This window comes from Podospora pseudocomata, chromosome 5 (assembly GCF_035222375.1).
Source record: "Podospora pseudocomata strain CBS 415.72m chromosome 5, whole genome shotgun sequence".
Classification (NCBI taxonomy): domain Eukaryota; kingdom Fungi; phylum Ascomycota; class Sordariomycetes; order Sordariales; family Podosporaceae; genus Podospora; species Podospora pseudocomata.
The window spans coordinates 1956143-1983399 of record NC_085889.1 but is presented as its reverse complement, the minus strand read 5'-3'; the positions used below and the strand labels follow the sequence as shown (position 1 = coordinate 1983399).

The following is a 27257-nucleotide window of genomic DNA, read 5'->3' as shown; positions in this document are numbered from 1 at the left end:
TTGGAACTTTCATATGTTAAACCCAAACGCCAATATTCCTTCGCCACTCCTTAGAGGGGTATCATATGAGAAATTATTTATCTAGTCCTTCCTATGTCCCGATCATTGATGTATGAAAAATCCAAACCTGCTCGTCAAGCGTCAACCCCCCGGCATCGCGGGTCAGTGATCCTTTTCCTGCCCTGCACACGGTGCCGCCTCAGTCCGAATTTTGCAACGCCTGAGCTCTCTAAACAACGGCAGGCCCTGTGCGTACGGAACCCCTTCGGAAACGGAGAGTCTCGACGACGGCCAAGAAGGTAAAGAGCACAAAAAGAATCCAGCTAAAGGCAATTCCCGCCTGGTTCGAGCCACACCAAATTGAGCCGTGGCAATACGGATATCCGGCCCAAACCGAATAGGCAATTGCGCCGGCGAACCAGAAGATGGTCGTCAACCACAACAGAGCCAGTGAAATGGTGCCGTGGAAGAGTCTAGGGGCAAATCGTGGTGTCATAGCCACATAGCCCAAGACCAGAAGAGACCAGAGAGAGCTGAACAAGATGAAATTGGGAGTCGGGTGGCCCCATGTAACGTGCACAACTGCGAGATGTGTCAGTTAGGAACTTTCAGCCTGATGAGAAATACTCACCATATGCGCTTATTCCCAAGAGAATGACGGAGAATATGGCCGCGGCAATGTGGGCCCAGGGGACGAAACGCTCCATTTTGAGATGATTGCTGTCTTTCTTTCGGTGTGGCTGATTGGAAGAATGAGTTTATTTTCTTGTTGGAGGGCTCAAGGTGAGAAGGCAGACAGTGGAAGACCTGACCGAAAAAGAAGTATTCGTGTGTGAACAAAGAAAGTTTGCTCTGAAGGGCTTGTTGGGAATTATATCATACTCCTGGCATGTAGTCTCTTGGGCTCAACCATGGCGGTAGCGCCACACCCAATGACGTGGTGTGCCAACGACAAGCCAAACCAAGACAGAAATGTCGTATGCTCCGGCAGGCTTGTACACCGCTTGCTTTTCAGCATACGACAGACACTTACGTTCTTCTTGTGGCTGGCCTGTGGATGCCTCTGAATTCTACAGCGTTGAGGCCGAGGTCGACTGGCCAGCTGGCCAATTATGTCTCATGTCTGGCGGCGGCTCTGCTTGCGCCTTGAAATCACCAGGATGGTGCATATCAGGTTTAAGATGAGCCTTGGATACTATCTGGTAGCGCTCTATCGTCAAATCGTACATCTGCACAGATGGGACGAGGAATTACGTCATGTGCCGAACCGCCGTGATTTGTGGGAAACAGGCCCACCCTTGTGAAGCCCTGCATGTGTCACAAGCAAAGATACCCCACCCATGTCTGCTTGCGTTTGATAAACCCCACCAAGGGCATCGAAGAGAGCATCCAACATCCAGTCGATGAACCCCCTATATTCAACCGTGCTACGGTTCTGAAATAGTTACCCAGTATTAAGAGCGAACGATGGGTCTAACTTTGTGACAGGCCTCTCAGCGGGAAATATTTTGTTTGGGCTACCAGAGCGTATCGATTATGATTGCTACCTACCTCACTCACGAGCCGTTTCAACGAATCAACAGCATCAAAACCATTGTTATTAACCCGGAAGGCATCATTAGAAGAGGCGGTCTTTCAGCCGAGAGGCTGCTGCAGGTGCAGGGAGCTTGGACCACCCTGAAATGAAATAGCACACCCATCTTCAATGACCATGTCTAAGCCAACCATTTCAAAAGACAACAACCACAATGAACAAATCTAGATCCTCAGCCTCGTTGGAGAAACGGCCGTCTCTGGCGGCCCCGCTTTCAGAGCCCAGGTCTGTTCGTGAATGGATCGTTCTTGGGCTCGTTGTCGGGAGCTTAGTTTGGTTCTCGCCATTCTCGAAGTGCCACAGTAATAGCCCTTTGAGCTGCTTCAAGACACAAAATCCCTGATTCTCCGTATGGAAAGTTTCCAAAGCCCCACGATCCGTTTCGATTTCAGCCCTGTACGCCAAGAACAACACCGCCGCCGTTGGACGATGTTGAATTTGAAAGGAGATGGTTTGGTTTGTTTGACCCCAACCTGCTCATTGGAGCTGGGGGTTGACTGTTGGAAATAGCAGCGATGGGCGGAAAGAGGACCCATACGCCGGTCGTGGCATATTTATGTGTGGATTTTTGGATGTCCCACTGGACTACACCAAAAAGTCCAACAACCGCATTGCCCGTCTTGCTGTCACCAAGTTCCAAGTTTCAGGACTTGCCAGGATCAGATCAACATATACCGCCTTGGACGATCAGGTCGGCCGAAAGAGTGAAAGAACCATCATCATCGAGCCTGGGGGAGTGGGAGGAAGTGGGACGAGCTATGCATGGCGCACAGGGCAAAATATAACCGAGAGACTTAGCGATGGCAAGTTTGACATTTTGGGTTGGGATCCCCGGGGTGTCAACATGTCTCAACCCGCTGTGGCCTGTTTCCCTCACGATGCAGACCGGGACCACTGGGAGTTGTTGGTATCGAAACACCGATCTGTGTCGGCTTCTTATCGGGATCAAGTTGAACTTGTTGACGCAATGAACGCTGCTGTCATGAGAGCATGCTGGGAGCGCCACGGAGACTTGGGTCGGTTCGTCTCCACGGCCTTTGTTGCAAGAGATCTCGAACAGATTCGAGCGGCACTTGGTGAAAACGAAGTCACGGGAAATTTTGTGAGCTATGGGACAGGTATTGCGCAAACCTATGTGTCCATGTTTCCCAACCGTTCCGGCCGCATGATCCTCGATGGCACCGAATATGTCAAAGACCATCGTCTACGTGGAGGTTTTGGCTGGATAGCGTTGGACAATGCAACAGATGCCTGGCGGGACGGTTTTCTGGGTGAGTGTGTCAACGCTGGGTCGAGATAGTGCGCTCTGGCAAAGTCAAGGAACGGCAAACCTGTCACCCTTGATGGCCTCTAAAGCCGGTTGGAAACCCTTCTTTCATCACTCCTCGACCGGCCAGCCCCTGCTTACATCCCAACAAGCGGCCCTGTTGTTGTCACATATTCGGCTCTGGTAAACACAATATACGGCGCCATATATAACGCACAAAGTTGGCCAGCGCTCGCCGAAGCTCTTTTGGGCCTCGAGGAAGGCAACGCCACACTTGCAGCCACTCTGATTGACAAGACCTCCTAGTATTTCAACCCCGAAAAGCCTTGCCTCGCCAGTCCTGAGCCTCCTTCTACAGAAGAGCTTGGGACTTTGGTGATTTGCAGTGATTCATTCGACGCTACGGAACCCGATGACCTTGAGTGGTGGCTCTCGCTTTGGGGCAATATGACCACCAAAAACTGGATCGCGGGAAATAGCCGGTTCTACAACGTGCTTCCCTGCCGTCACTTTAACACCTACTGGCCTCGTCCTGCTGAAGTCTATCGTGGCCATCTCGGACATAAACTGAAGCACCCAGTCCTTCTGATTGCGGAAACCTACGATCTGGCAACGCCTCTCCGAAATGGGAGGAGACTCCTGCACGAGATGGGCTCCAATGCTCGGATGATTGTTCATCATAGATATGGACACTCATCGAGGGATACCTCAGTGTACAAATTCGATCGCTAGAGACTTTATCCTGCATGGAAAGCTTCCAAGCGAGGCTGAAACTCATTGTTATGCTGACGAGAAACCGTATCTTTATGGAGTTAAACAGGGCCAGAAGGTAGCAGCGACTGACAGTTTTGTCATGGAAGATCATGTCGGGGCTTGGCGCAAGCATTTGCAAGAGCTTGCTTTTTTGAACCCAACTCTTGTTTGAATGGGAAGAAGACCTTTGTTGGAATAAACTGGCAAATATTGGTAGCTTTGTGTATAGATACCTACTTAGGAAGTAGTTCAAGTCATGATGGTCATTGAAATAGCCCGATCTCCCTATCTGGCTCTCAAGGTTCTCATTATCAAACTATTGTAGTGGCCCGTGCTCGGGTCCATGTGGATAGTGCATTATAGTCACGTGGAGTCGCGTAAATGACGTGTCGGTACCTCTCCAATGCTCCGAGCTTCAACTTTCTGGACTTTTCTAGGACGGCAACCCTTGGTCCCACGCGCACCAGCTGCAGCACCCTCAGATTCGTGCATCTTTTCCGAACCTATTCTACTCTCTACTGCCTTGCCTTGCCTCAAGCAACAATCATGTGGCTGCTTGAGAGCGATCTTTTCGAAGGTAAGCCCCGAAACCGTCGTTTCTATCTTCAATCACTGCATCCCTGCTTTTTGGTAGCGTACCTGCAGCTAACGCGCAAACCAGGCAAGAAGCTCTGGCTGCGGCCTGGAAAGCTCTACCTCTTCGGCCGCACGGTATCTGAGGCTGGTCAGCTCGTTATCTCTGACAAGACCATTTCGCGTAAACACATCACCATCAAGGTTGAGCCTGTCCCGGAAGGCGGCGGCGTATGTAGCACCCAGTATTGTTAAAGCGCGACTGGTGTTGACGATAGTAGCGCAACATTACCTCCAGATCCCAGATCACCATTGAAGATCTCGATTCAAAAAAGGGAACCACCGTAAACGATGTCCAGATACGCGGCCAGAAGAAAGTCCTCACCGAGACTGTGAACACAGTTAAGCTAGGAATGTGCCAGAAGCTTCTGCGGTAAGCCTTCCTCGCTGTATATCTGTCATTGCGATGGCTGACACGCGGTGTGGCTGTGATATAGCATTCAGTGGTACCCCGTTGTGCTGAGCTTCTCCTTCACTAACAAGGAGTTACGTGCAGACCCGTGGACGAAGCTTCGCGATGATCTCGAACAATTGGATATAAAATACTCGGCTGAATACGAAGAAACCACCACCCACGTCGTGTCAAAGAAGCGCAACACGTCGAAGGGGCTTCAAGCTCTCATTAATGGCAAACTTATTGTCACCGAGAGCTTCATCAACACCATCATCAATGCAGCAACAACACCAGCCGATGCCGAGGAAGGCTTGTCGAGCGCGTTGGAACAAGACTTTGATCACCATTGGCCCAATGCTCTCGACCACTTGCCGCCACGAGGTGAAGAGACCGGAGAACGACCCAGCACAGCCTACGCTCCGGATGAACGGCGACAGGAGGTGTTTGAAGGGTACACGTTTGTTTTTTACGAGAAGAAACAGTTTGAAAACCTCCTCTCTCCCATCACTTCTGGGAGGGGTAAAGCGGTGTTGAATGCGGTGACGCCAGGACAAACGGACGTGGATGATTTCGTCCGTTTCGTCAAAGGCGTGGCTGGTGAAAAGGGGCTTGGGTCTTTTGAGGATGGCAGCGAGGGAAAGGGAGTGGTGGTTGTTCGATACATCCCGAAGGATGAAAACTACGAATGGTATGCGCAGTTTCTCACAGAATTTGCTCAGCGGCTCGACCATCGACCAATCGACCAGCGCGAATTTATTGAGGCGATCCTGGACTGCGATGCTTCCATGTTGCGACGCCCCTTGGAAGAGGCTAGTCAATCCGAACCGGCAATGTCACGTCCTGAAGCTCACACAGAACCAGGTGTTCGCATGGAAATAGATCAGCCATCGACCGAGCCGACAGCCCCCCAGCAGAGAGAGGTGGAGAGAGAACCCTCGCCACAACCGCCTCTTCGAAGAGTGCGGACTCGAAGAGGTGTAAGCAGATTCAAAGGCTTTGATATCGAGGACGACAACCCCGAGCCGACTCAAGAGATAGGCCCCGTTCAACCTAACCTTCCCGAACTAAGCCAGCCCGCAGTCGAAGCGTCACAGGATGGTCTGTTTGTTTCGCAATACCAGGACCCTCTTGATCGTCCAGAGGAAGAGACCGCACCCGAGTCGCGCCCTCCGCCTCGAGCTACGCGCAAACGCCCACTCTCACCCTTGCCAGAACATGATGAATCGGCATTACTAGCCAACATTGCCCCCACAGCCGCGGCAGCCAAACGCAGGCGTATTCAGGCAGGAGAGCCGCCTGTGCCGCCACCACCGGAACCGGAGCCTCCAGTCAAGGACAAGGACAATGACGAGATGGTGATTGAATCTCCCCAAGACAAAAGTGAGAAGGGGCGAGGTACGAAAGGGAAAGGCAAGAAAACAGCAGGCGGTGACGATATCTTGGAGCTGGCGCGCAAGCAGCGCGAAGAGGCCGAAGCCAGAGCAGCCGCGGAACGTCGAGCACTGACCGAGTTGGGCGATGATGAGATTGATTATGCGGAAATTCGCAGGCTGCAACTTGAAATGGTCCAGGAATGTGAGGTTCGCTTCCCTGAGCCATGGAAAGGGGGAGCTGGTACCAGTCGTACGCGTGAACAGGACATTGCCGACGGTCGTTGGGATCCCAAATGGAATGGTCGTAAGAATTACAAGCAGTTCCGAAAGCAAGGTGCAGCCACTGGACGGCAAGCATCACGAACAGTAATTCCCCTAGAAGAGGTTCGGCCAAAGAGCAATGGTATCGGGGACGAGTATTGGCTCGAGAACGACTCCAACAGTCGCCAAAAGAACGGTGCCACCAGCCAACGTCAATCTCAAACGCAGCAGCAAACCAGCAATCCCACCCCCGAGAAAGCCAAGGCCCCTCCCAGGAGGAACATTCTCACCATCGACAGCAGTGATGAGGACGAAGATGATGTGGATGTTATGGACGAGGACCGAGCAACACCAGAGCCAACACCCGAGCCAGCAAGGTCGAGGGCGGCCAAGGCAGCGGAGCGGGCCAATGCTCGGAAGGGCCAGTCACAGACACAGAGCACGCAAACGCAGTCGCAGAGCAGCAACAAGCGAGCAGCACCACCGCTGAATGCCTCACCTAATAGCTCGAGGGAAGCGAAGAAGCCGCGTCGGGGAGGGTTCATGGCTGCCAGTAGAGACCAAAGCGACGACGACAGCGATGATGAGTTGAAGTTCCGGTTTGGCAGGCGGAAGTGAAGAGACAACACCCTCTCTGCATCTTTGAAGTGGGCTATGGCAAGTGCGGTTACATATCAAATTAATTACGAGGTTCCTGGACCAGCGAATAGTCAATGTTACACATTCATCACTTAACAAGGTGACATATTGGTAATGAGCATCAAGTAACCAGTTCTTGTCTATTTGGGGTATCATATTCTATGACCTCTGAAATGCCAAGCATGTCTTTCTTCCCAAGCATTGTTTCCACGTCTGACCACATAGTCAGCCCATTGCTCGAGCGTATCTTACAAGCCCGGCGGGAGTCTTCCCAATCCAACATCAGTCCATATCTTCCATCCCGCCACCCCCCGCCGCGGCAGCAGCAGCCTCCTCCTCTGTGACAAAGATTCCCACCAGACAAGCACTCAGCATGCCTTCGTAGTTCACCCACGGGTGAATCTCCCCAAACAACCTCGTTCCGTCTCTCCCCGCGCACCTGAGCAACTCTGGCTCTCCTCCGGGGTGGAATGGTAGGTAAGGGGTGAGATTGTACACCTTCCCGCTCAGCACCGTCCAGGCATCCTTCCCCTTTCTGCCGGTTTGTCTCTTCAGCATGGATGGTGTCACATGCAGGTAGGGGGTTCCGGGGGGGAGGCCGCGGAGGTCAGCGGAGGGGTTTCCGGAGAGGCGGGCCCAGTCGAGAGGGGAGTGCCCCGGGGTGAGGACGACGGCTTTGGAGGGCTTGGAGGGTTTGGTGGAGTGGGTTGGGGGAAGGGCGAGGGTTGAGCAGCCTGGTCCTCGCGCTGGGGCGGGGGAGAGACGGGAGGGCGCTGGGGAGAGGGAGGAAGATGGGGTGGGGCGGAGGGTTGGTGGTCGGGAGGGAGGGGGCATCATTAGGTTGTTGGGTGATTGTGCTGGTGGGGGTGCTGAGAACAGAGGCACCGGTGGTCGGATCTGGGGTTTTGGCGCCGGTTCTGGCTCTGGCTCGGAGAGATTTAGAGTTGGGACGGGAGCGTTGTCAACCACTATTGTGGCGGATGCCTTGGGGGTTGACTGCTCGTCATTGTCGTCGATGTCGTCGTTGGTGTCGTGTGGTTGTTGGACCACGAGCGCTGGTGGGGCATGTTGATTTTGCAGGCCGTCGTCGGTGTGCTTTTCTTCCTTGGTCTCCGGCTGAAGAGCGCCTCCAAACAGGGAGGGAAACCACTGTGGTCTCCGCATACAGAGTAGAATGAGAGAGGCAATTATCAGAGTCACTCCCAGTAACGCCATGCTTAGGCGGGCTCGGGGAAGCGTTGGTAACGGTCGTATGTTATCGTGGCATGGGACGGGATCGGAGAAAGGCCCAAGCGCCTCTTTTGGACTTTGTAGTGGAGATCCGTTAGGCTGTGCGTTAGAGCTTGATGCGCTGTGGTTCAAAACTGGAGGGTGATGTGGTTTGCGCCTTGCGCCAAACGTCGAGGTGGGAATCGGTGGTGATGGGTTGTCGAGGTCGATGCAAGTTCTTTTCCTTTGTCTTGGGAATCTCAATATTGTTTCATCAGCGTGGGCTCTGGAAGGCGCTTGGAATATCAGCAGGGCAGAGAGCAGGCATTTCGATGAAGCGGCCCCGCGTCCATATCGGCAGACATGTGTTTTGTGGGGTCCGGGAGCAGGGGAGCCCTGCAGCGGGTGCCTCAGCTGTCTGTCCGGCCACCGGCCTGTCCAACCTGAGTCTCTGACAGACACAAGTTGGCGGGGTTCCAGGTGCAGGTTGCAGCCCAATGCATCGAGATGCTCACCACACACGCAAAGCAATTGATGGGACGAACCTGGCTGGCCGTGCTGGTCATGCTGGCTTGGGCGGTGTGAAGCGGTGAGGGTGGAGGATGAGAGAGGGGCCCCGGTGCGTCCCGAATGGATTGGGGCCTTGGGCTCATCAGCATACGTAGACTACGGATACAACTCCATAGCTTCGTCTCCTTTTCCCACAGGCCCCTGGTATTGTTTTGTCATTGCTCAATTGAAGATTATTGTGCTTATTTCCTCGAGATTGGCCCTTCGTGGGAGCGGTTTATTGACTTTCGCACCGAGTTCTGAGAAATAGCGGCTAATCCCATTGTATTTCTCGGCAATGTCAGCCAGTCAGAGCGGCCCAAAGCCAGACTCAGGGTTCAACCAGCGACTGGCCACGCACCTTTAGAAATCCGCCATAGCGAATCGAACGCGATGCCTCCGCCCCCAATCCCTCCTTCGCACCCACCCGCCGACCCGCGAGAATCAACTACCACGGCAACACAACCGCCGACGCTGAGGAAAAAGCCCTCGGCGGGTATTCTGACTACCACCACGTCCGCCTTGGGCCACAGAACAACACGCATCACCACCACCGCAGCCGCCGCCCCGACGACCACCTCCGCCTCCTCCCCTGCCGTGCCGTTGTCCCGCCATCCGTTCAAACGGAGGGACCAAAATGCAACGTCGACAGCACGGGGCATGAGGGCTGGATTTGATCCGAAAGCGCCCACGCCGACGACGGCGAGGCAGACCACTCCAAGGATGCCATCCTACGAGCGACCAGGTCCCACTGGTACTCGACAACCACAAGTCCCAACCGCAGCAAGGGCAGTAAACAACAGCGGCAAACCGCCAGTGACTCCAAAAGTAGCGACGCGTCTTGCTCCTTCTACTACTTCTACTCAACACCAGAACCCGACAAGCGTTGCGACACCGCTGCCACGACGCCCAAGGCCTGATACCATCTTGAGCGCCAATGGCTCGGGGCCGCGCGATAAACTCGACATCACTTCCCCCGTAGCCGCATTCTTAAACACCACCAATGTCACACCGAGATCTGGATCAAGACAAAACCGCGTTGAAAGCGCCCACAGCACTCCGAACGCCACCCCCAATATTGAACGACACGATTCTTTCGACAGTAGAAATGGGCTGGCTATCTCGCCATCCGTTGTTGACGATGTGACTTCGAGACGACCCGTAGTAACATTCAGTCCGGCCTCCGATGTGAGTGGCGCTGGCCATCGTCAGGACCCGGATTCAAAGTTCTTTTATGCCGCAGACGTTCCGAGACAGACCCAGCAAGCACATCCGAGACCAGTAGTTGCACCGCAACAAGCGAGGAACACAACTTTTTTCCATGCCAGCGGAAGCCCTGCTCCAGATCGATCAAGTGTTGTCTCTCCACTGGTATCTCCTGCTGCCACCAGCAATGACAGTCTCATGAGCAAGTTCTTTTATGCAAACGGAGCACCAGAATTACAGCCTGCCCCCAAATTTGGACCAACGAGGAGAGGACCGAGCTCGGTCGTGTCTACAGCTTCTAAAATACCAACAAACCGGACGGGCAATGCGCTCAGGCCAACTTCTCCTGTTGGGGTCCAACCCAAGGTCAAGAGCGGACACAACACACCCCTTGTGTCTCCTCGATCCCCCATAGCGAGCTCACACCATCGACTCAGCGTGGGCAGCCAAGGAAGGTCTGGACTGGAACAAACTCCCCATTCTACCGGTGCAGAAAGAGCCCACGCTCGCCCAAAGAGCCTGACCATTGCCGATGCTCCTGCCATAGCCAGGCTTATGTCTTCTCATGGCTCCATCCCCCCCACCCCTGCCTCTGAGGCAACATCTCCCCTATTTGCCCCACCGAGCACGATTCTTCCAGGAAGCCCAGGCATGAGTGGGTTTGCATCACTTCTTCAGGCTGCCGAGGATTTTGCCGAATCAGAAGAAGGGAAGTCAGAGTCGCTGAACAGCCCAGCGAAGTCTAGCTCGCAGGAAAAGGAACCGCTGAGTGATTTGGTCGCCAACGCGCGCCGAGAGCGCAAAGTGCAAGATTTGCAAATTACAAACGCCAGTCTTGAGGCAATCAATAGGACGTTGGAAAGGCAATTGCGGAAGCAGACTGCTGAGCTGCGGCGTTATAAGCGGATGTCGAGGATGAGCATGGCCTCGTTGAGTAGCCGCGTCCCATCGGCCTCGACAGCTGCAGGTGGGGGATTGGCGAAAGCTGGAATGGAGCTGAATGATCTCAACGAGGAAGAGGGTGAGATTGCAGCGGGGGACGCTGCGATAGAGGAACTGGAAGAGGAAGACGAAGAGGAAGAAGAAGAGGAGGAGGAGGAAGATTCCATGTCTGGCTCGGAGCATTCGGATTCGGGCAGTTCCGGGGCCAACACGGAGCGCAATGAGTCGCGCCAGAAGAGAGACGAGCGGAGGCTTCAGATTGATCTCTCCAAGCATCAACAACTGCTCGTCGACAGTCAGAAAATGAACCAAAGTCTGAAGCGGTGTTTGGGGTGGACGGAGGAGCTGATCAAGGAAGGAAAACGAGCTCTTGCCTACAAAATTACCGTCAGCGACATTGAGTTGGGCGGTCGGGTACTTGTTCCCGAGGAGATTGAGGCTCTAGAACCGCAACAGGAAGAGGATGGAAGCGTCATGGAAAACGATATTGAAGACTACGAGGATGAACTAAAAGACGACTCTCTTTATGGGGAAGAGCCTCGGTTGGACAATCTAGGTAGTACCGACACCGAAAACGACGACCTGAAGGACGATTCCCTCTATGGAGACGACCCTCGCTTGGACGATGATCTCAGAGACGACTCTCTTTATGGGGACAACCCCCGCTTAGACGACGATTTTCGAGATGATTCTCTTTATGGGGACATCCTTCGCTCGGATGATGATCTTAGAGACGACTCCCTCTACGGCGACAACCCTCGCTATGATGACGATCTCAAAGAGGACTCTTTATATGAGGAAAATCCTCGATTAGACGACGACCTTGACAGCAGTGACACTGAGGATGAGAAAGAACGACGAAAAACGTGGAGGCCAGATGCACAGGACAGGGACAGTGGGGTCGAGTTGCCTACTGACAGCAGGTAAAAGGGCGGGCTGGGATTCTTTTGGGTTTTTGGAAGCGAAGCGTTAAAAAGAACCAGATGGGGGCGATATACAAACATGCGTGTGTGGTTTTGCGTCTTGATCACCACTCTGGCGACTGTTTTATTTTCATCTTGTTTATAATCATACTTGTGGGAAACGGGGTTTGGGACATGGGCTGGTTTATTTCTTTTTCTTTTGCATCGTACCGGGAACAGTATATCAGTAAGGAGTTGAGCAGCGCGCGTTGGAGAGCGCTTCGGGGTTGATATTTTTCGTTTGGACACATTTGACCCCCCTTTTATACTCTTCCTCTTTTCTATTCATAAATTATGGGGAGCAGGAAACACCCACCCACCCAGCTTATTCCTTTTGTTTGCTGTTGCAAGATGTCATGTAATGCATAGATACCCAGACATAGGCATAAACACGGGGGCTTGACATAACTGCGGGGAGGGGCTTTGTCTGGAATAAAATACAAATCAGAGGCCGGATTTCTATGAGGCAAAGAACAGAAACTGAGGTTTAAAAGAGTCGTATTGGTGAATGGAATGATCTCTTGTGTGTTTGAGACTCAAAAGGTGGTTGGTACTGTATTAGGCAATCGTGTGGGAGAAGAGAGAAGAGTAAATGAACCGGACATGGTTGTCATTCAGAACCTCAACTTGCTTGTATATCTTCAGCTCTGTGGGGCTTGCCCAGACCGTTTTTCTCTTCAAAAGAATGGGCCCCAGTATCCCAAAATGCTTGAGTACAAGCCTAGGAAGAAACATAGCTTTCCAGGGGGAGAAAAGTCTCTGGTATACTCCAACTAATGTCCCCTCTTCTCTTTGCTTGTAGATGAGCCTGAGACCATAAAACAAACCACGCAGACACCGAGGTACTGGAGTCAAAAGCTGATATATCCACTCGACGTTTATCAATGAGCATAGCTCTGTATTTATGAGTCCTAGATAGGATTCTGAGCCCAGTGAGCAACAAAATAAGAGCCTCTCCTGCAGCCTCATTGCATCTTGTTGTTGGTCTTGTAGCCATTTCATTTCGCAGGCTATTGACAAAGAAGCTAACAACGAAGAAGCAAGAAAAGTCAGCACATTTGTCGGGATAGAAAGCCTTTTGAAGTAGGAGGTTGATACCTAGGTCGCAAGGAATGGTTGACATGTCCGTCTTCATTGATCTTCACGATGCATCTAACATAGTCCAGAAGCGTCTCGAACGGGCTTAGAGGTGTGTGCAATACAGACAAGAGGCATGCCTACTACTTTCTTACCCCTTAATATCACAGCCTCCATTTCTCCATTTCCGACACACGACACCCACGGTATTCTACCCTAAAAAGAACACCAACATAAACTTCATGGTATCAGACATATCAGCTCTCTATTTCGCTCATCCCCGCTTCACTGGCAAACATTTTCCCAAACAGCCCACAAGTCGGTACTAACGCAAGTTCTAAGTTCCCCCTTTCATCCCTTCCCTCACCCCCCTCTGCCCAGCGAACGCGAATGACCTACGACACCAACCACCGCCGCCACCACCACTACATAATTAGACAACGGTTTCTGTGTCCAAGCTCACCATCCATACCATAGGCAATCCTTCAGCCCCAGAGTTCCTTCTCAATAAAAAAAACCAAGCCAGCCAACCAGCCAGCACCCCTTGACCCCCACTCCCCACAGGCAGGAGTCCAAGCCTGGGAATACAAACAAAACAAAGCCAGAAAACCCATTCCATCCTCCCTTAGTGTTTTGATGAGCAACGGGCAAAATCCTTCATGTAACGATGATAGGGAAGAATGATAATGACCCTGTCCCTCCTCGGAACATCGACGTAAAAGAGGACAAAGCAAAACAAAAGAAACAAAAATGAAAACACCATTATAACGCCCCCCCTCACAATTTTCAGCGGTAAAACCTCCCTTCTATGCTTGAGCATTTCCCAATGTTGTACACCAGGACCCACAAAATGATAAGAGAAAAAAACAAAAACGCTGCCGCCACACCGGTAACCATAGAAGGTGAGTGCTAGGCTACTCCTACGTACAACAGAGACAGACCTGCAAAAATAGTGCTCAGGCCTTAGCAAACATCAAAGAGGCCCTGCGAGATACTCGCTTAGATGTCGAGCAATGGTCTATAGGTGTGCAAGGACAATAAATAGGCCTCGAGAAATGCAAGAGACCGGTCCGATCTCGACAAACACGTCCACGTTCATGTTTCAAGACCTCACGAGGCCTCTTGACCACCAATCAGCACCTCGACCATCCCTTGGGACCCGCATCCTCCCCCGAGTTACTCCTACGGCATCGCGATCCCAACACTCAGCATCGCGTAGTTTCCCAGCTTCAAAGACAGACTCTTGGAGCGAGGGAAATCCGGACTGATGGTCATCCGGCCGTCCTTGTTGTACCCCACCTCTCCAAACGACTCGGACAGTTCCTCAAACTGAACCGACGGCCTTGAGATATTGAGCTCGGCGACGATCTCATCGCTCCACACGCCCGAACACCACCCTTTGTCGAGCAAAAAGTAAGGATTCAAAGGTGGGACAGGGGAATCTGGCAACAAAACATTAGCTGAGAGGAGCATATAAGATCGAGTACAAAATTGCTCTTACCTAGGTCCACGTAGCGAATCCGGAGGTACTCAATCGACTGTAACTTCCCCAGTGCTCGAATACCAGCAAGCACCAGCTGCTCAAAGGCCTTGATGAAGTTCATGTCTGTGATTCCCGACCCCGATTCGTTCCAGTGGGCCACCTTCCGACAGCAGTTCTTGACAGTTAGATCGATCCGCTTTAGGCGTGATAGCCTCGTGTCGTGACACTTGAGGACAAGATCGTTGAAGAACTGCTGGCAAACTCTCCCCGTGTACGATATTTGCTCCAGGTAGGGAGAAGCGGCCGCGTCGGCCAGCTTGGAGCAAAAGTGCACCTTGCTCGACACCTTGAGAAAGTACGATGGGAAAGACATTTCTCGCCGATAGTCACCCTCCAGACAGAGAACCAGCTTTTCTAATTTCATGGGCATGGAGAAGATGTCGGCCATGGTGAGGTAGCTCTTGGATTTCGGTTTGCTGTAGGAGCCCTGCCACTCCTTCAGATTAGGCAGGGCGGACGTGATGGTCTCAAAGTCGTCCTGCCCCCGGATCAAGTTCCATTGTCCCTTGCAAATAAGGGTGTGGACCGAGTTCACCCTGGGCATCGTGCGTGGGCAAGACTGATCCTCCCCGATCCAATGCCTCACTTTCGGTGCTTTGCGCCGTTCACCACCTTCGAGCGTCATGATGCACACATCTGGGAAGGTGTTGGCGACGAAATAAAAGGCTTCTTCCAGAGAGCAGTTGTCCATGGGTAAGACATAAGACGCCGTCGTCAAGCCATCCGGCGTAACTGTGGGAAGGGTGTTTGCCGTCCCCAGAGCCAAAGGTCCATATTTTGGCCGGAATACCGGAAACCAGATCTCCACATGCTTGATATATGATCGTAAATGTGGATGAGCAGCAAAGTACTCGAACGATCCTCTCAAAGAATCGATGGTCGCCTTGAGCTTGATATGCCGATAGAGCCTGTCTTGGATCAACACCTTCCAAGTCCGGCTCACTCGTGATAGCTCAGAAAGCTCCTTCCTTCTTGGATGCCGCAAAGCAGTCCCCCACCGCGTGATTGAGCTCTTGGATGATGTAGATACCCGGTAACCAAATAGATGATCCAAGATGCATTCGTGGATCTCGGCAGGAAGATCTGAGAGGTTGAGCCCGGCGTTCTCGTTGTCGGTTTGCACCGATGGGATGTCAGAAACGCTGGGTTCGTCGGGATCCATCGAGGCTTCTGAAGGGCACCTCAGGCAGCGCAAATCTGTACTTCGTGGCTCGGGTTGTGGGAACGGCGTGCTACTTGGGCGTGTTGGAGGGATGAAGTCTTGCATTCGTACCTGATCCAGCGGCGGGCTTGATGGGCCGGGTGATACCGGATTCGAGGTGGTTGTCATGATGGAAGCCAGCTCAACCGTTGCCTTGTTCTCGTCTTCCTCCTCGTCCTCGGCTTGGTGAATGATTGATTGTGCCCTTTCAGCCCTGGGCAGGCGCGTGTCGATGCTGAGAGAGTCGACATCGCGACCGTCGTCGATGAGCATGGGACTCGTGGGAAATTCCATTCTCCTCGATGTCGTATTCGCCCGCGGGATCAGTCGTGGGCTATCGGTAACACTTCTCAGTTGTCGTTGGATGATGATGCGACAACCATGGCACAGCAGTACACGAGGCTCTGGTCTCCGACTAGGCTGGCGACGAATCGACTTGGAACCACACGAAGTCGAAGAGGGATGCAAGGCCGACCACGGGAAACTATCTACTCGTCGAGAAAACCGGGCGGTGGTGGGTGGATGTGGTGTCTGTCGTTCGGGGTCAAATCGAACGGAAACGGACAGGACAGGACAGACCTGGACGGTAGGTCTGTTGTGAGTGGTGGATGGCGGATGGCGCAGACTCGAGAGCTGCTATAGCGCAGACGGACAACTCGTTCACTGCGACTTGGACCAGCGGGCCCGGATCGATGGCCGAGCTTGATTTTACGAAACTTTGTTCTTGTTGTTTTATCTGCAGCGCGCACTGCCTGCTGCAGTGGGTAGGTAGGGCACCGACTGGAGTCGGGTCTGGCTTATACTGGTCGCGTGGACGGACGGGCGCGGGGTTAAGTTCCTGTACACTTGGGCGCTGGATTGGCCGACTTGGCCCTTGCCAGATCGCAAAGTTAATGATGTGCGTAAGCCTCAGACGGAGAGCGCAGACGGAAGAACGTTGGTGCTGGATTGGAGTGTTGCTGTTGTTGCTCGCTGTGTTGTTGTGGTGATGTGCAAGTCTCGATAAGACCCAAGCTGGGATTTGCGAGTTGTTGGGTCACAGATTGCAGTGTGTTCCAGCCCACCGAAGGCGCAGTCAGTCAACGGACGGACGTCTTGTCTTGGGCGGTTCACTCCGCCAGGTGGTACTAGCAAGCCCGGGGAATAAAACTAACTGGCACTCCCTTGGATATGAGGTGCTGGATGACGAAGGCTCCCAAAACATGAAAAAGGGCAGTTTGGACATCCCTGGACGACTTTCTTTCTTTTTTCCAGGGACCACTACTTCGTACAGACACCTGTCTGTCGCATGAGACACGGATGAAGCCCCAATCCAATTCGCAACCTGCGCATTGCCCGGGCACAGCCGCTCGAGAGCCACTCAATTGAACGGTTCCCTCCTCAAGGGAAAGAGGGTGCCGATTACCTACTGACTGGTTAATCTATTTCTATTCTCTTTCTTATTCCTCAGGTCGTCATGCTTCATGTTCATGCTGAGTGACGCGACAAACCCCACTACGCACTACGCAGATAACCTCATCAGATCGGGCCATGTCATGAGATAATCATCTTGACGAGAAAGGAGAGAAATAGTGGCAGCCGTGGCAACCCAGATAATCTGCGGAGGAAGATCCGGCCACCTGAGAATGTTGGTTTACGTGATGTGTGAACAGTCCCACTCACACACGCAGTTACATCATAGTGGCTTTCGTTGCCTTGTTTGTTTACTGTACTGCCCTCTGTGCCCTCGGTCTCACCCCATTCCCAGATATTTTGCTGGTCTTATGGTAAGGCTGCATCCATCTCCACATCGACTCCGTTCCGAAGTTCTGGAAGACAGTTAGTTTGCGGGGTCAGGTGGGTGGTGCAGGCCGAATGAGGCCGGCCGGATTTCGCCCCCGAATGGCCGGTATTCCTCTTGTTATCGGCCCACAATTCTCGGCCTTGGGCGCCCGGACATCGGGCCCACTCCGCGCTAACCGACGGCAGGCGAACCGGGGGATTTGCTCACCAAGACAGCCCGAGGCCATTACTCGGCTCTTGCTTCCGTGCGGTCGTAACTGTCCTCTGCTCAACCGAGGTCGTACGCAGCACCGGTACTGTTAATATCGAGGTTCATGCTGCGGCCGCCAGGTTTGTATATACTCGACTGCTCGCCCGGGGCATGTTTATGCGCAAGCGCAAAGCCAAGGCATGAAACGGCGATCGGATGGTCTATTTCGAGAGTTGTTAGTTGCCATCACGGTGCACTACTCCGTAGACTGGACTGGGTGGGCTGTGCTTGGTTTGAGAACCAGAGAATCCAAGCTCTGGTACATTATGGAGATGTTTTGTTTCTTCGCTGACTGATGTGGTAGATATCCAAAACCGCTTATCTATTCATGGCAGTTGGATGAGCACGGAGGGTCGGCGGCAACAGAAATTCCACATGGAGAGAGAAGTGTCGAAATCTCCGAGCTGGATGCTATGGTAGCAGAGGACCGAAACACGCGCTGTGGAGATTTCACAGAACGGACCTTGGTGTTTCAGCATCCAAACGGGCGGCTGCACTGCACTAACAAGTCCACAAATCCACAAATCCACACCATTTCTCGCCTGCACCTGCCTCAGAACGCGGCAGGCTGACCCCTTCCCCAGATAATTTCGTACGATACGGGTCCCTGCAACGGCGCCAACGGCCCCCTTGGCATTGACATGTCATATCCATGTTTCCTCTCTGTTACGCTGCCTGCTTCTTGTTGATGCTCGGTGTCTCTCGCCAGACAGCCCCAGGACGGTGAAAGTTGTTTGGAGCGCATCCTCCTGAATGCCATCCTTTATAGTGTAGAATGTTCCCAGCGAGCGGGGTCCACCATTAGCGCGCTTCACCAAATGCGCCACCCCCGCGCAGAGGGTCTGCACAGCGCGGCTCCTTCCTTTCTTTTTGGGTGACGGAGGATGGTGGCATTGTTGCTTGTTGCTGCTGCCGCCGACGTCTGTTCTCGTCGGCCGCTGGCAACAACTCCCATTGGGCAGGTCAATGGATTAATCCGGCGACCCCATTCAATGCCGTGTGGATTCCAAAGACCTCATCGGAGCCAGCGATCCATCACCTCCAAAACAGGTCAAACAGGTTTGCTTCATCCGAAAGTGACGGCGAGATCTCGGACTTTAACTGTTCAGATTCAAGAGCAGGTTTGCAGTTAATTGTTGCCAAGCATCAGGCCGGACGAGACCCAGCCCAGAGCCGCATCCTCATGGACGCGGCAGAGGTCGATTGGGCAGAGACATTTCCGCAACGGAATTGCAGGGTACGAGCTGTCGGTTCCTCGTGTCCAATGGCGGCACCTGGAGCCTCGATCAAGTCGCAACCATCACACATTCTCTTTCCACCAATGCCGTGTTTGCAAGACCCATGGTTCTTTTGCTTCCCACGCTTCCCGCAGGCTCACGACAGCCACAACAACCACCCTCGCGGCGGGAGATCAAAGAAGATCTGTTATGCACCGGAATCATTCTCGTTCAACTTTGCCAACCGCATCACCAACAACGGACGGCAAATCCTGTGGCATGCGTTTGCCTTTCGAATCCGCCTGGAGCTGATGCTGGAGCCAAAGAGACCACTTGAGCCAGACCCGGCTCAGCCGGCGCCCGACGTTTGCGAGGTCGGCAAGTCGGCTATTCCTCCGTCCATCCCAGCTCATCCCAGTTTTGCCCAAGTCTCCCCAGACCGTCGTATGTTCCTGGCCGCCAGAGATGGCAGCCATAGCGGCCACGGGAATCCGATCATGGGGCCCAATCTAGCATGCCACCTGAGCTCTGTATTGGGTGAACTGCAGCGTCCCTTGCCAGGTTCGAGATCACGAGTAGTTCTCGTCTAACATCTGTCGAAACTTCAGGGCTCTGTCCACAGTCGTTCAGAATCGCGGAGGATTTGCCATCTTGGCACGCCTGGGGATCTGCCGTTTGACTTGGCGTCCAGGGGAGCCAGGGGAGTCAGGGGAGACGTCCCACGTAAGTACCCCGGTAACCCCCTGGCCTGCTTTGTACCACGCTCCCCTGAAGGTTGCACCCACCACCCAAACAGCGTCGTTGCTTTCTGCAAAAGGGGGTTCAAGATGGGCCGCCAACTTCATGCGCTCTTCTCAGTTAAATAGCAGTTGATCTGCTTCTCTCTCGTGGGCTTCTCTCTTTTGTTGTTATCCCATCCGTCCTTGTCACTTGCTCTTTTCTTCCTCCTTCCTTCCATTCCTTTTTCCGGGTCAGGCATCGTCAACGTTGCCTTCCACCCATTTGCTTTCTTCTCGTGCTGCGCATACCCTTTTTCTTCACTTCCGGACTATCCTTGATCAACTGCATCTAGCCGATCTCGTCTTTTCGACGTTGCTTCAAAACCAGTTTCAGCATCCAGTTACGTGGTCCCACCAACCGATCCATTCTTTTCCTCGAACTTCATCAACAACCTGTCTGAAACACCATCAACAATACATCAACAATGGCTGGCCGATTTCTTGTTTCCTTGAGCGTTGCTCTGTCTGCCCTTGGGGTATCTGCTGCTCCTGCCACCACCTTCACCAAGTCCGAGGGGTTCTATATCGGTGTGCCCATCGCCAACCCCGATGCCCAGAACCTCATCCCCCACAAGTTCATCGTGGTCTACAACAACACCTTCAGCGATGATGAGGTCTTTGCCCACGAGTCCAGCATTGCGAGCGTGATCGCCAAGCGCAACATTGGGAAGCGCAGCCCACTGACCAACAACATCCTTTCTACGACAGTCGAGACCTTCCAGATCGACCAGTGGAGAGCTATGGCTCTGGAGGCCGATGATGCCTTGATCAATGAGATCTATGCCGCCAAGGAGGTCAGCTACATCGAGCAGGATGCCGTCATCAAGCTCAATGTCCGCCAGCTTCAGTCTCGCGCCCCTACCGGCTTGGCCCGCCTCAGCCATGACGGTGCCAGACAGAATGGTTATTTCTTTGACAGTTCTGCTGGAGAGGGCATCACTGCTTATGTTGTGGACACTGGTATCCGTACCACCCACGAGGACTTGCAGGGGAGGGCCAGATTCGGCGCCTCCTTCATCCGAGGCGAAGATGAGACGGATCTCAACGGCCACGGTACCCACGTTGCTGGCACCATTGGAGGCTGGAAGTTTGGTGTCGCCAAGAAGACCCAGCTCGTTGCTGTCAAGGTCCTCGGTGCTGACGGTTCCGGTTCCAACTCTGGCGTGATTGCCGGTATGGACTTTGTTGCCCGTGATGCCACCCGCCGTGGTCTCCGTGGCAAGGCCGTCATGAACATGTCTCTCGGCGGCTCTTTCTCCCAGGCCGTCAACACCGCCATCAACCGTATCGAGGCTGCCGGTGTCGTTCCCGTTGTTGCCGCCGGTAACGAGAACCAGGACACTGCCCTCACCTCCCCTGGCTCTGCCGAGGCCGCCATCACTGTCGGTGCTATTGACCAGACCAACGACCGCCGCGCCTCCTTCTCCAACTTTGGTCCCCTCGTTGACATCTTCGCCCCCGGTGTCCGTGTCGAGTCCTGCGGCATCCGCAGCGACAGCGACACCGCCACCCTGAGCGGAACTTCCATGGCCTCCCCCCACGTTGCCGGTCTCGCCGCATACATCATGGCTCTCGAGGGCATCACCGGTGTCCAGCAGGTGGCCGACCGCCTCAAGCAGCTCGCCGGCCAGACCAACTCCAGAGTCGTGGCCGCCAGCAACGTTGCCGGCACAACCGACCTCATCGCCAACAACGGCTTCAGATGAAGAACTGTCATGAAAAAAGTAATGAACTGATATTTTTGCCATTTTAAGTTTTCTGTTTGGGAGGGATTGGCGAGAGAGAGAGAAAGAGCGAGTGTTTTTTTCGCCTCTGTTTGCAATGCGATCTTTCTGAAATCTTTGCAGCAGGCACTGTACATACAACAATTTTTCTTCTAGAGAAGGGGTGGTTGGTTTACCGATGCGCCGAACTGTCTTGAGGAGGAAGAGACAAGCAAAACATCTTTGTACATATTAATCTACATATACACACACAGCCACACACACAGACACACACACTTCTGAACTCCCGAGGCCATCGAGATAGACAAAACCATGGAAACTTTTCAAGGGGAGGGGGGGAGAGCAATGAAAAATGACAATGGAATGAATAACACAAAAAAAAAACAAGATACAAGAAACCTTGTAGTACATGCGAATGCGAGTGTTGAGTGAAGTTGTTGGAGAACAAATCAGCCTGAGTCAGTTGTGACTCTCGGAAACAAACCGAGTGTTTCAGTTATCTTGTCTGCTGGACAGCCAGTCAAATTTCTGGGGGAATGATGCAGCTGCGGGTTGTGAACAAGGTTTCAGAGCACCCGACTGGTGGATGGGCGCCCTGTCGTTGCATGAAAAAGAAAAGGGGAAATCCGACAAGAGATCAAACTTGGTGTAACTCGGTCACTCAACTCACTTGTCCGAACATGACTGAACAGACGGGCGGGGAGAGTACGGGAATAATGAGGTAGTAGAGGTTGATTTAGAAAGAAAGAAAAAAGTTGCACGTCAAGCTTGAGGCAAGAAAGGGCTTGAGCGTTGTGATGGGTGTTGTTTGATGGAACTACCTACCCACTGTGTTGGATGCTATTGCTGTGATGAAAAGATGCCAAGTTCCGATGTATTGTATTGAATGCTTGCTTGCTTGTACACAGGCACTAGGAAAATCTATTCGTCCACAAGACCGCGGTCGAGTAAGAACCGTCAACTCAAATCCCACAGCCACTGCTGTAGGAATCAATGACAAGTGAACCCGTGGGCTTCAATCAGTGGACGACGCCCACGTGGGCACCCGTAGGACCGATCACGGCGGCCGTTTTATACAACCCGACACACACCACCACCACACCGCGCGGCAAAGTCTCAACATCGTGACACAGGCCCGGTGGCTTGGGCCTCGACGCGTCTCTCTCTTCGCTTTCCTCCCAGTGTGTGTGTGTAACAATCGGGTCACAGGGCATGTGGAATCATTTGGTATCGTCAAAACATGTCGCAATCCACCGTCATCAGGCTATTGACCAAGAACCAAAGAGCCCAGATGAAAGCGTGCCCGGATACCAGGCTACTTGCCCAGGGGTTGCTATCAGCACATCTTCGGCACAACCACAGTCATTGAAACCATCGTCCCCGAAGGAAACGAGGCGACTGAATTGTAATTTGACATCCGTGCTAGTTCTGACTTTGTGTTTTTCTTCGAGAAAGGTCACAAGTGAAAGCAAAGAGAAAAGTACACCGAAGGGATGTATTAGTATTAGTAGATTGCTCGGGTGGGTGCCCCCATGGTGACAACGATCCCGTGAGAACACTATTCATGTCCCATATAACCCTGGGTAGGTGGCCCTGTCCAACTAACCGATCGTTCATCATAAAGCGCAGTGTATCGAGGTATATCATTAAGTGTATGTAGCGAATATCAGCGCACGCTGTGAAGAGGGGAAAAAAGAGCGCGCCGTGGGGTCGAATTTGCTTGCTGGGCCAGGTCGCTTCTCACAGTTCCTCGTGAGCAACGCCGGTAACAGCAGCCACTGAGCTGGTAACAGTGCCGGCAATCTTTTGGTCGATGTTTTTGAAGACCTGGTCGAATCGAGCACCAAAGTACCATGCAATTCCAATCTGGACAAAATAGTTAGCTTTATTTTTTCGAGGTGGGAAAAAATGCGGGCTCCACCGCCGCGGGCCGGAATAATGTGGAGCCCCGAGAGGTAGACCCACCATCAGAACACCGATCAAGATGAATGTTGACAGCGCAGCAGCAATCAGATAGAAAGTCTCCAAGGCGTCCATCTTGGGATCTTCTTGCTTGAGCCCAGCCCTGACTTTGTTAGGGTCTTGCGTTGGGAAGATGGTCTCAATGAATTGCTCGATCTGGTTGCACCTGGTTAGCTTGTGCTACATGTTGAGCATGAGTTGTGTGCGATTGCATATACCTTTCCACATTGCGCGCTGATGGCAAGGAAGTTAGGATCCCTGGGGTCATTCTTCTTGTGTATCCTTCTCGCGTACTTCTTGAAAACATCGCAGACCACCCGCAAGTTTTGTGTCGACTCGATCATCAGTTGGCAGGCGTCTCCCTTGGTGATCTTGACGTTCCGTTCGAAGATGGCGGGGTTGCGGAAGACAAGATCCAGGGTAGCAATGGCCATGCTTTGGGGAATCGCCACGAAGTTGAAGACACTCTGGTCTCGGATACCAGCCATGTAGAAAAGACACTCCTCGGCATGCTTGAGAGCGTTGAGCACCATCTCAGAGCTGCACTGAAGGGCCTTCTCGCGGTTGGCCGGGGCAAAGAGGTCGTCCCAGTTGTCAACATACTTTGACCAGATTTCTCTGGGCCAGAATCGCCGCTTGTCGATCCAGTCCTCGTGTACGTCGCGAATGATGTTAACCTTTTGCAAGAACTGACCCATGCTCTCAGTGAGATCCATGCGCACCAGAAGTTGTGGGTTGGCAAGGTTGCTTTCCACAAACAGGCGTGTCAAGCCCTCTCCCACCAGACCGGCAACATAATGGCAGTACAACTCGTACTCCTTGATGGTGCCCACACCAATGTTGTTGTGCTCAGCGTTGAGCGCGTAATCGGCCATGCCATTGCCCATCTTCTCGGTGATGTCCTTGATGATATCATAGTATGGCTTCTTGACCTTCTTCAGCTCGAAGATAATGTCGTCGAAGTGGACGAGCAGCTCCCTGTCCTTCTCGTTGGGCCCGTTCTTGTCGAAAGTCCAGCCATCTTGCTCCATGATGTTGTGAAAATCGCGGAGGAGGGGCTCCTTCTCCTTGATGTCAAGGGTCATGTCGTCTTCGATGGTGTCGAGACCACGCAGGACGAGGTAGAAGAGGCATATCGGCATCAGGAGCTCGGGGTTGAGCTCTTGAATGACAGCTGAGAATGACCGCGACGTCAACTTGAGGAAGTGGAAGCATGATTTCTCGGTGGGCGTCTCCTTGGAGGCATCGCGTCTGTGGACAGGCTCATGCCATACTTTCCTGTAGCCGACTAAGTTAGAAACGAGGGGGGTAGAGCACGGGCAAAGTAAGGGGGGGCGCGTACCATTGAGCGATGGACCGAAGCTCATTAGGGTGGAGGAGGAAGTAAGCAATTTGCTGGGCGGCACCCATGCTGGGCTGTGGATTGTCGAGTGAGCTCGACGTCGGGATTAAATTCTTGAATAGAGGGAGTTGTGTCTGTGAGACACGGGCAGCTGTCGTTCGAAACGTGCAGAACACAGTGGTGTAGGGTGTCCGGCGCCTGGTGTAATATATACTGGTGGTTTGGGGGCCGTATAGGTGTCGAATCTGGTGATGTTCCTGTTCTGGTGCAAGAGTGCGAAGTGCAGATGCAATATCACAATGTTGTCGACTTGTTGGATGCTACAGATGTGCTCGGGAAAGACCAGATGCAGACACGAGGGACATGGGGAGAATATGGAGAATGAAGACGGGGGCGAGAGGGTGTGTCGCTACTCCACAGGAAATTTGTCTTCTCCAATTTCAACAGCTTTTTGCTGGCTTCGCTCACACCCTTCAACCGGCAAAATAGGAAAAGTGGTCCGCCCATCCGCCACGAGCCGCGTTACTATTGGTCAATCGAGTTCAAGTGGCCAAAGCTCCTTCCCCGGACACCCACCCAGAAGGACGGTGTACCGCTGGAATGGATGTGCTGGGCTGTGAGCGAAGACCCTTCCCGAAACAATGGGATAGATAGATTTCTACCTAGGATAATTGTATGCATGTTAGAGTGCCGTTTACCGGTTTCTATTATATTCCTCTTAGGAAGCCTCTATCATAGAAGATGGTGTTGTTATTGTTGTTGTTGTTGTTGTTGTTGTTGTTGTTGTTGAGCAACGTTGCCGTCCATGGCTGGTGGGTGCTACTTACGGTGAACGACAGCCAAGCTGTCAGCTTCCCAGCCCCTTTTCACCAGCATATCAGTCTCCATTTTTCAGGAACATTTACAATGTACCCAGGGTCCAGACTTTGGAGCCGTGGTGAGAACTACTACAAAAACATATCCAGATTGCGAAGACCACTTATTCGTATCCTGCTCGCAGTCTTCGTCCCAATTGGGCGTTACGGAGTTGTGGATGTCGGGCCACCGACTTTCTGACAGACAGCCCCGGACGTCGTGTCTTTTGGAATGCAGAAGGAAGTGCTGACAAGCTGTCGTGGCCACGCCACACAAAAACACAAGACCTGCGTTAGCTTCCCTTTCTATCAGCGCTTCTGGTCACTGGTCACCTATATGGCAATTATTGGACATCCCACCCCTATTGCGGTGCAGGCATTGGGGGGCCGCCTGCCTCTCCCACCGTAGCGGATGGATTCGTAACTGTCATTTTGAGACGACCACCTTCCTGCCCTTGCTTTCAGCCCTTCCATCCCTGGCGTGCCGATGCCCCAACTGAGCATGTCGTTCCTTTTTTACTTGTTGACCTCCCCCCTCGCTCATCTGTTGGTTCACTTGCCTATGCTCTTCCTCCTCAACAACTCTTTGTGATTTTCCGTTAGCATCAATTCCTAGTTGCCGCCAATACTTACTCCCAGCCTATACACCTCGATATACACTCCAACCACACAAGATGGCCACCGACGGTTCCAATGGCGCCCAAAGCAACCGCTTCTTGATCTGGGGCGGCGAGGGTTGGGTGGCAGGACATCTCAAGACCCTTCTTGAGAAGGACGGCAAGGAGGTGCGCCTGACAACGATCCGAATGGAGAACCGCGAATCTGTTCTCGCCGAACTCGACCGGGTCAAGCCCACTCATGTGCTGAACGCGGCTGGGTGCACTGGGCGGCCCAACGTGGACTGGTGCGAGGACAACCAAGAGGCTACCATCAGGTCCAATGTGATCGGCACCCTGAACCTCACCGACTGCTGCTTCCTCCGCGGCATTCACTGCACCGTATTTGCAACCGGCTGCATCTACCAGTACGATGAGGCACACCCCTGGGATGGCCCAGGTTTCCTCGAGACCGACCCGGCCAACTTTGCGGGGAGCTTCTACTCCATGACCAAGGCACACGTTGAAGAGGCAAGTACTTTTACCGACGGAGTTTGTCCATGATAGTTGACCCTGACTAACACGCAACCACCCCACCAGGTCATGAAGCACTACAACAACTGCCTCATTCTTCGACTCCGGATGCCAGTGTCGGACGACTTGCACCCCCGCAACTTTGTCACCAAGATCGCCAAATACGAGCGTGTGGTGGACATCCCGAACAGCAACACGATTCTGAGCGACCTGCTGCCGGCTAGCATCCTGATGGCCGAGCACAAAGAGCTGGGCATCTACAACTTTACGAACCCTGGTGCCATCTCCCACAACGAGGTGCTCACCCTGTTCCGCGACATTGTGCGCCCCTCGTTTAGCTGGAAGAACTTTAGCCTCGAGGAGCAAGCCAAGGTGATCAAGGCAGGCCGAAGCAACTGCAAGCTTGATACCACGAAATTGGTCAACAAGCTGAAGGAGTATGGGTATGAGATTCCCGAGATTCACGAAGCCTACCGAAAGTGCTTTGAGCGCATGAAGGCTGCGGGTGTCCAGTAAGGCTGTGCGGGGCATCATTGATGATAAATTACCTAAGTAGCTCAACTTACTAGACTCTAGTCCGTACCCAACTTGTGTCCTGGGATACCATATTCTCT

The 27257-nt window shown here is 53.0% G+C and overlaps 10 protein-coding genes across 10 annotated transcripts; 5 read left to right on the top strand and 5 right to left on the bottom strand.

Annotated features, from left to right (window-relative positions):
• Positions 1-229: 229 nt before the first annotated feature.
• Positions 230-1182, bottom strand: QC762_505020 (uncharacterized protein; the record flags this gene model as incomplete). The annotated part of the gene is made up of 2 exons (XM_062890929.1): positions 632-1182; positions 230-582 (listed from the first exon to the last, which is right to left on the bottom strand). The coding sequence occupies exons 1-2, from the start codon at positions 705-707 to the stop codon at positions 230-232; spliced, it is 429 nt and encodes a 142-aa protein (XP_062742073.1). The 5' UTR covers positions 708-1182.
• A 2843-nt stretch (positions 1183-4025) lies between these two features.
• Positions 4026-7019, top strand: QC762_505010 (uncharacterized protein). Its single transcript, XM_062890928.1, has 4 exons — positions 4026-4191; positions 4276-4418; positions 4469-4620; positions 4685-7019. The coding sequence occupies exons 1-4, from the start codon at positions 4161-4163 to the stop codon at positions 6891-6893; spliced, it is 2535 nt and encodes an 844-aa protein (XP_062742072.1). The 5' UTR covers positions 4026-4160; the 3' UTR covers positions 6894-7019.
• Positions 7020-7026: 7 nt separating this feature from the next.
• Positions 7027-8129, bottom strand: QC762_505000 (uncharacterized protein; the record flags this gene model as incomplete). The annotated part of the gene is made up of 1 exon (XM_062890927.1): positions 7027-8129. The coding sequence occupies one exon, from the start codon at positions 8127-8129 to the stop codon at positions 7197-7199; it is 933 nt and encodes a 310-aa protein (XP_062742071.1). The 3' UTR covers positions 7027-7196.
• Positions 8130-8875: 746 nt separating this feature from the next.
• QC762_0080070 (uncharacterized protein) lies at positions 8876-9334 on the bottom strand (the record flags this gene model as incomplete). Its single annotated transcript, XM_062883897.1, has 2 exons — positions 8876-8946; positions 9034-9334. 2 exons carry the CDS (start codon positions 9332-9334, stop codon positions 8876-8878), a joined length of 372 nt encoding a protein of 123 aa, XP_062742070.1.
• QC762_0080060 (uncharacterized protein) lies at positions 9066-11747 on the top strand (the record flags this gene model as incomplete). Its single annotated transcript, XM_062883896.1, has 1 exon — positions 9066-11747. One exon carries the CDS (start codon positions 9066-9068, stop codon positions 11745-11747), a length of 2682 nt encoding a protein of 893 aa, XP_062742069.1.
• A 1133-nt stretch (positions 11748-12880) lies between these two features.
• Positions 12881-16909, bottom strand: QC762_504980 (uncharacterized protein). The gene is made up of 2 exons (XM_062890926.1): positions 14361-16909; positions 12881-14301 (listed from the first exon to the last, which is right to left on the bottom strand). Exons 1-2 carry the CDS (start codon positions 15895-15897, stop codon positions 14042-14044), a joined length of 1797 nt encoding a protein of 598 aa, XP_062742068.1. The 5' UTR covers positions 15898-16909; the 3' UTR covers positions 12881-14041.
• Positions 16910-18590: 1681 nt separating this feature from the next.
• Positions 18591-19442, top strand: QC762_0080040 (uncharacterized protein; the record flags this gene model as incomplete). Its single annotated transcript, XM_062883895.1, has 2 exons — positions 18591-18694; positions 18757-19442. The coding sequence occupies exons 1-2, from the start codon at positions 18628-18630 to the stop codon at positions 19440-19442; spliced, it is 753 nt and encodes a 250-aa protein (XP_062742067.1). The 5' UTR covers positions 18591-18627.
• Positions 19443-20056: 614 nt separating this feature from the next.
• On the top strand, positions 20057-21337 carry QC762_504970 (uncharacterized protein; the record flags this gene model as incomplete). The annotated part of the gene is made up of 1 exon (XM_062890925.1): positions 20057-21337. One exon carries the CDS (start codon positions 20057-20059, stop codon positions 21335-21337), a length of 1281 nt encoding a protein of 426 aa, XP_062742066.1.
• Positions 21338-22836: 1499 nt separating this feature from the next.
• Positions 22837-26038, bottom strand: ERG9 (bifunctional farnesyl-diphosphate farnesyltransferase/squalene synthase). Its single transcript, XM_062890924.1, has 5 exons — positions 25322-26038; positions 24660-25265; positions 23536-24595; positions 23321-23473; positions 22837-23221 (listed from the first exon to the last, which is right to left on the bottom strand). The coding sequence occupies exons 2-5, from the start codon at positions 24725-24727 to the stop codon at positions 23096-23098; spliced, it is 1407 nt and encodes a 468-aa protein (XP_062742065.1). The 5' UTR covers positions 24728-25265; positions 25322-26038; the 3' UTR covers positions 22837-23095.
• Positions 26039-26187: 149 nt separating this feature from the next.
• QC762_504950 (uncharacterized protein) lies at positions 26188-27159 on the top strand (the record flags this gene model as incomplete). The annotated part of the gene is made up of 2 exons (XM_062890923.1): positions 26188-26640; positions 26710-27159. The coding sequence occupies 2 exons, from the start codon at positions 26188-26190 to the stop codon at positions 27157-27159; spliced, it is 903 nt and encodes a 300-aa protein (XP_062742064.1).
• Between the last annotated feature and the right edge of the window lie 98 nt (positions 27160-27257).

Bases quoted from the DNA above. Each gene is read 5' to 3' on its own strand.
- QC762_505010 (XM_062890928.1), top strand. From the start codon at position 4,161: ATGTGGCTGCTTGAGAGCGATCTTTTCGAAG. The intron at 4,192-4,275 runs GTAAGCCCCGAA...CGCGCAAACCAG, and splicing joins TGAGAGCGATCTTTTCGAAG to GCAAGAAGCTCTGGCTGCGG. The intron at 4,621-4,684 runs GTAAGCCTTCCT...GCTGTGATATAG, and splicing joins ATGTGCCAGAAGCTTCTGCG to CATTCAGTGGTACCCCGTTG.
- QC762_504980 (XM_062890926.1), bottom strand. From the start codon at position 15,897: ATGGAATTTCCCACGAGTCCCATGCTCATCGACGACGGTCGCGATGTC. The intron at 14,302-14,360 runs GTAAGAGCAATT...TTTTGTTGCCAG, and splicing joins GATTCGCTACGTGGACCTAG to ATTCCCCTGTCCCACCTTTG.
- ERG9 (XM_062890924.1), bottom strand. From the start codon at position 24,727: ATGGGTGCCGCCCAGCAAATTGCTTACTTCCTCCTCCACCCTAATGAG. The intron at 24,596-24,659 runs GTACGCGCCCCC...AGTCGGCTACAG, and splicing joins CTTCGGTCCATCGCTCAATG to GAAAGTATGGCATGAGCCTG. The intron at 23,474-23,535 runs GTATATGCAATC...AGGTGCAACCAG, and splicing joins TCAGCGCGCAATGTGGAAAG to ATCGAGCAATTCATTGAGAC.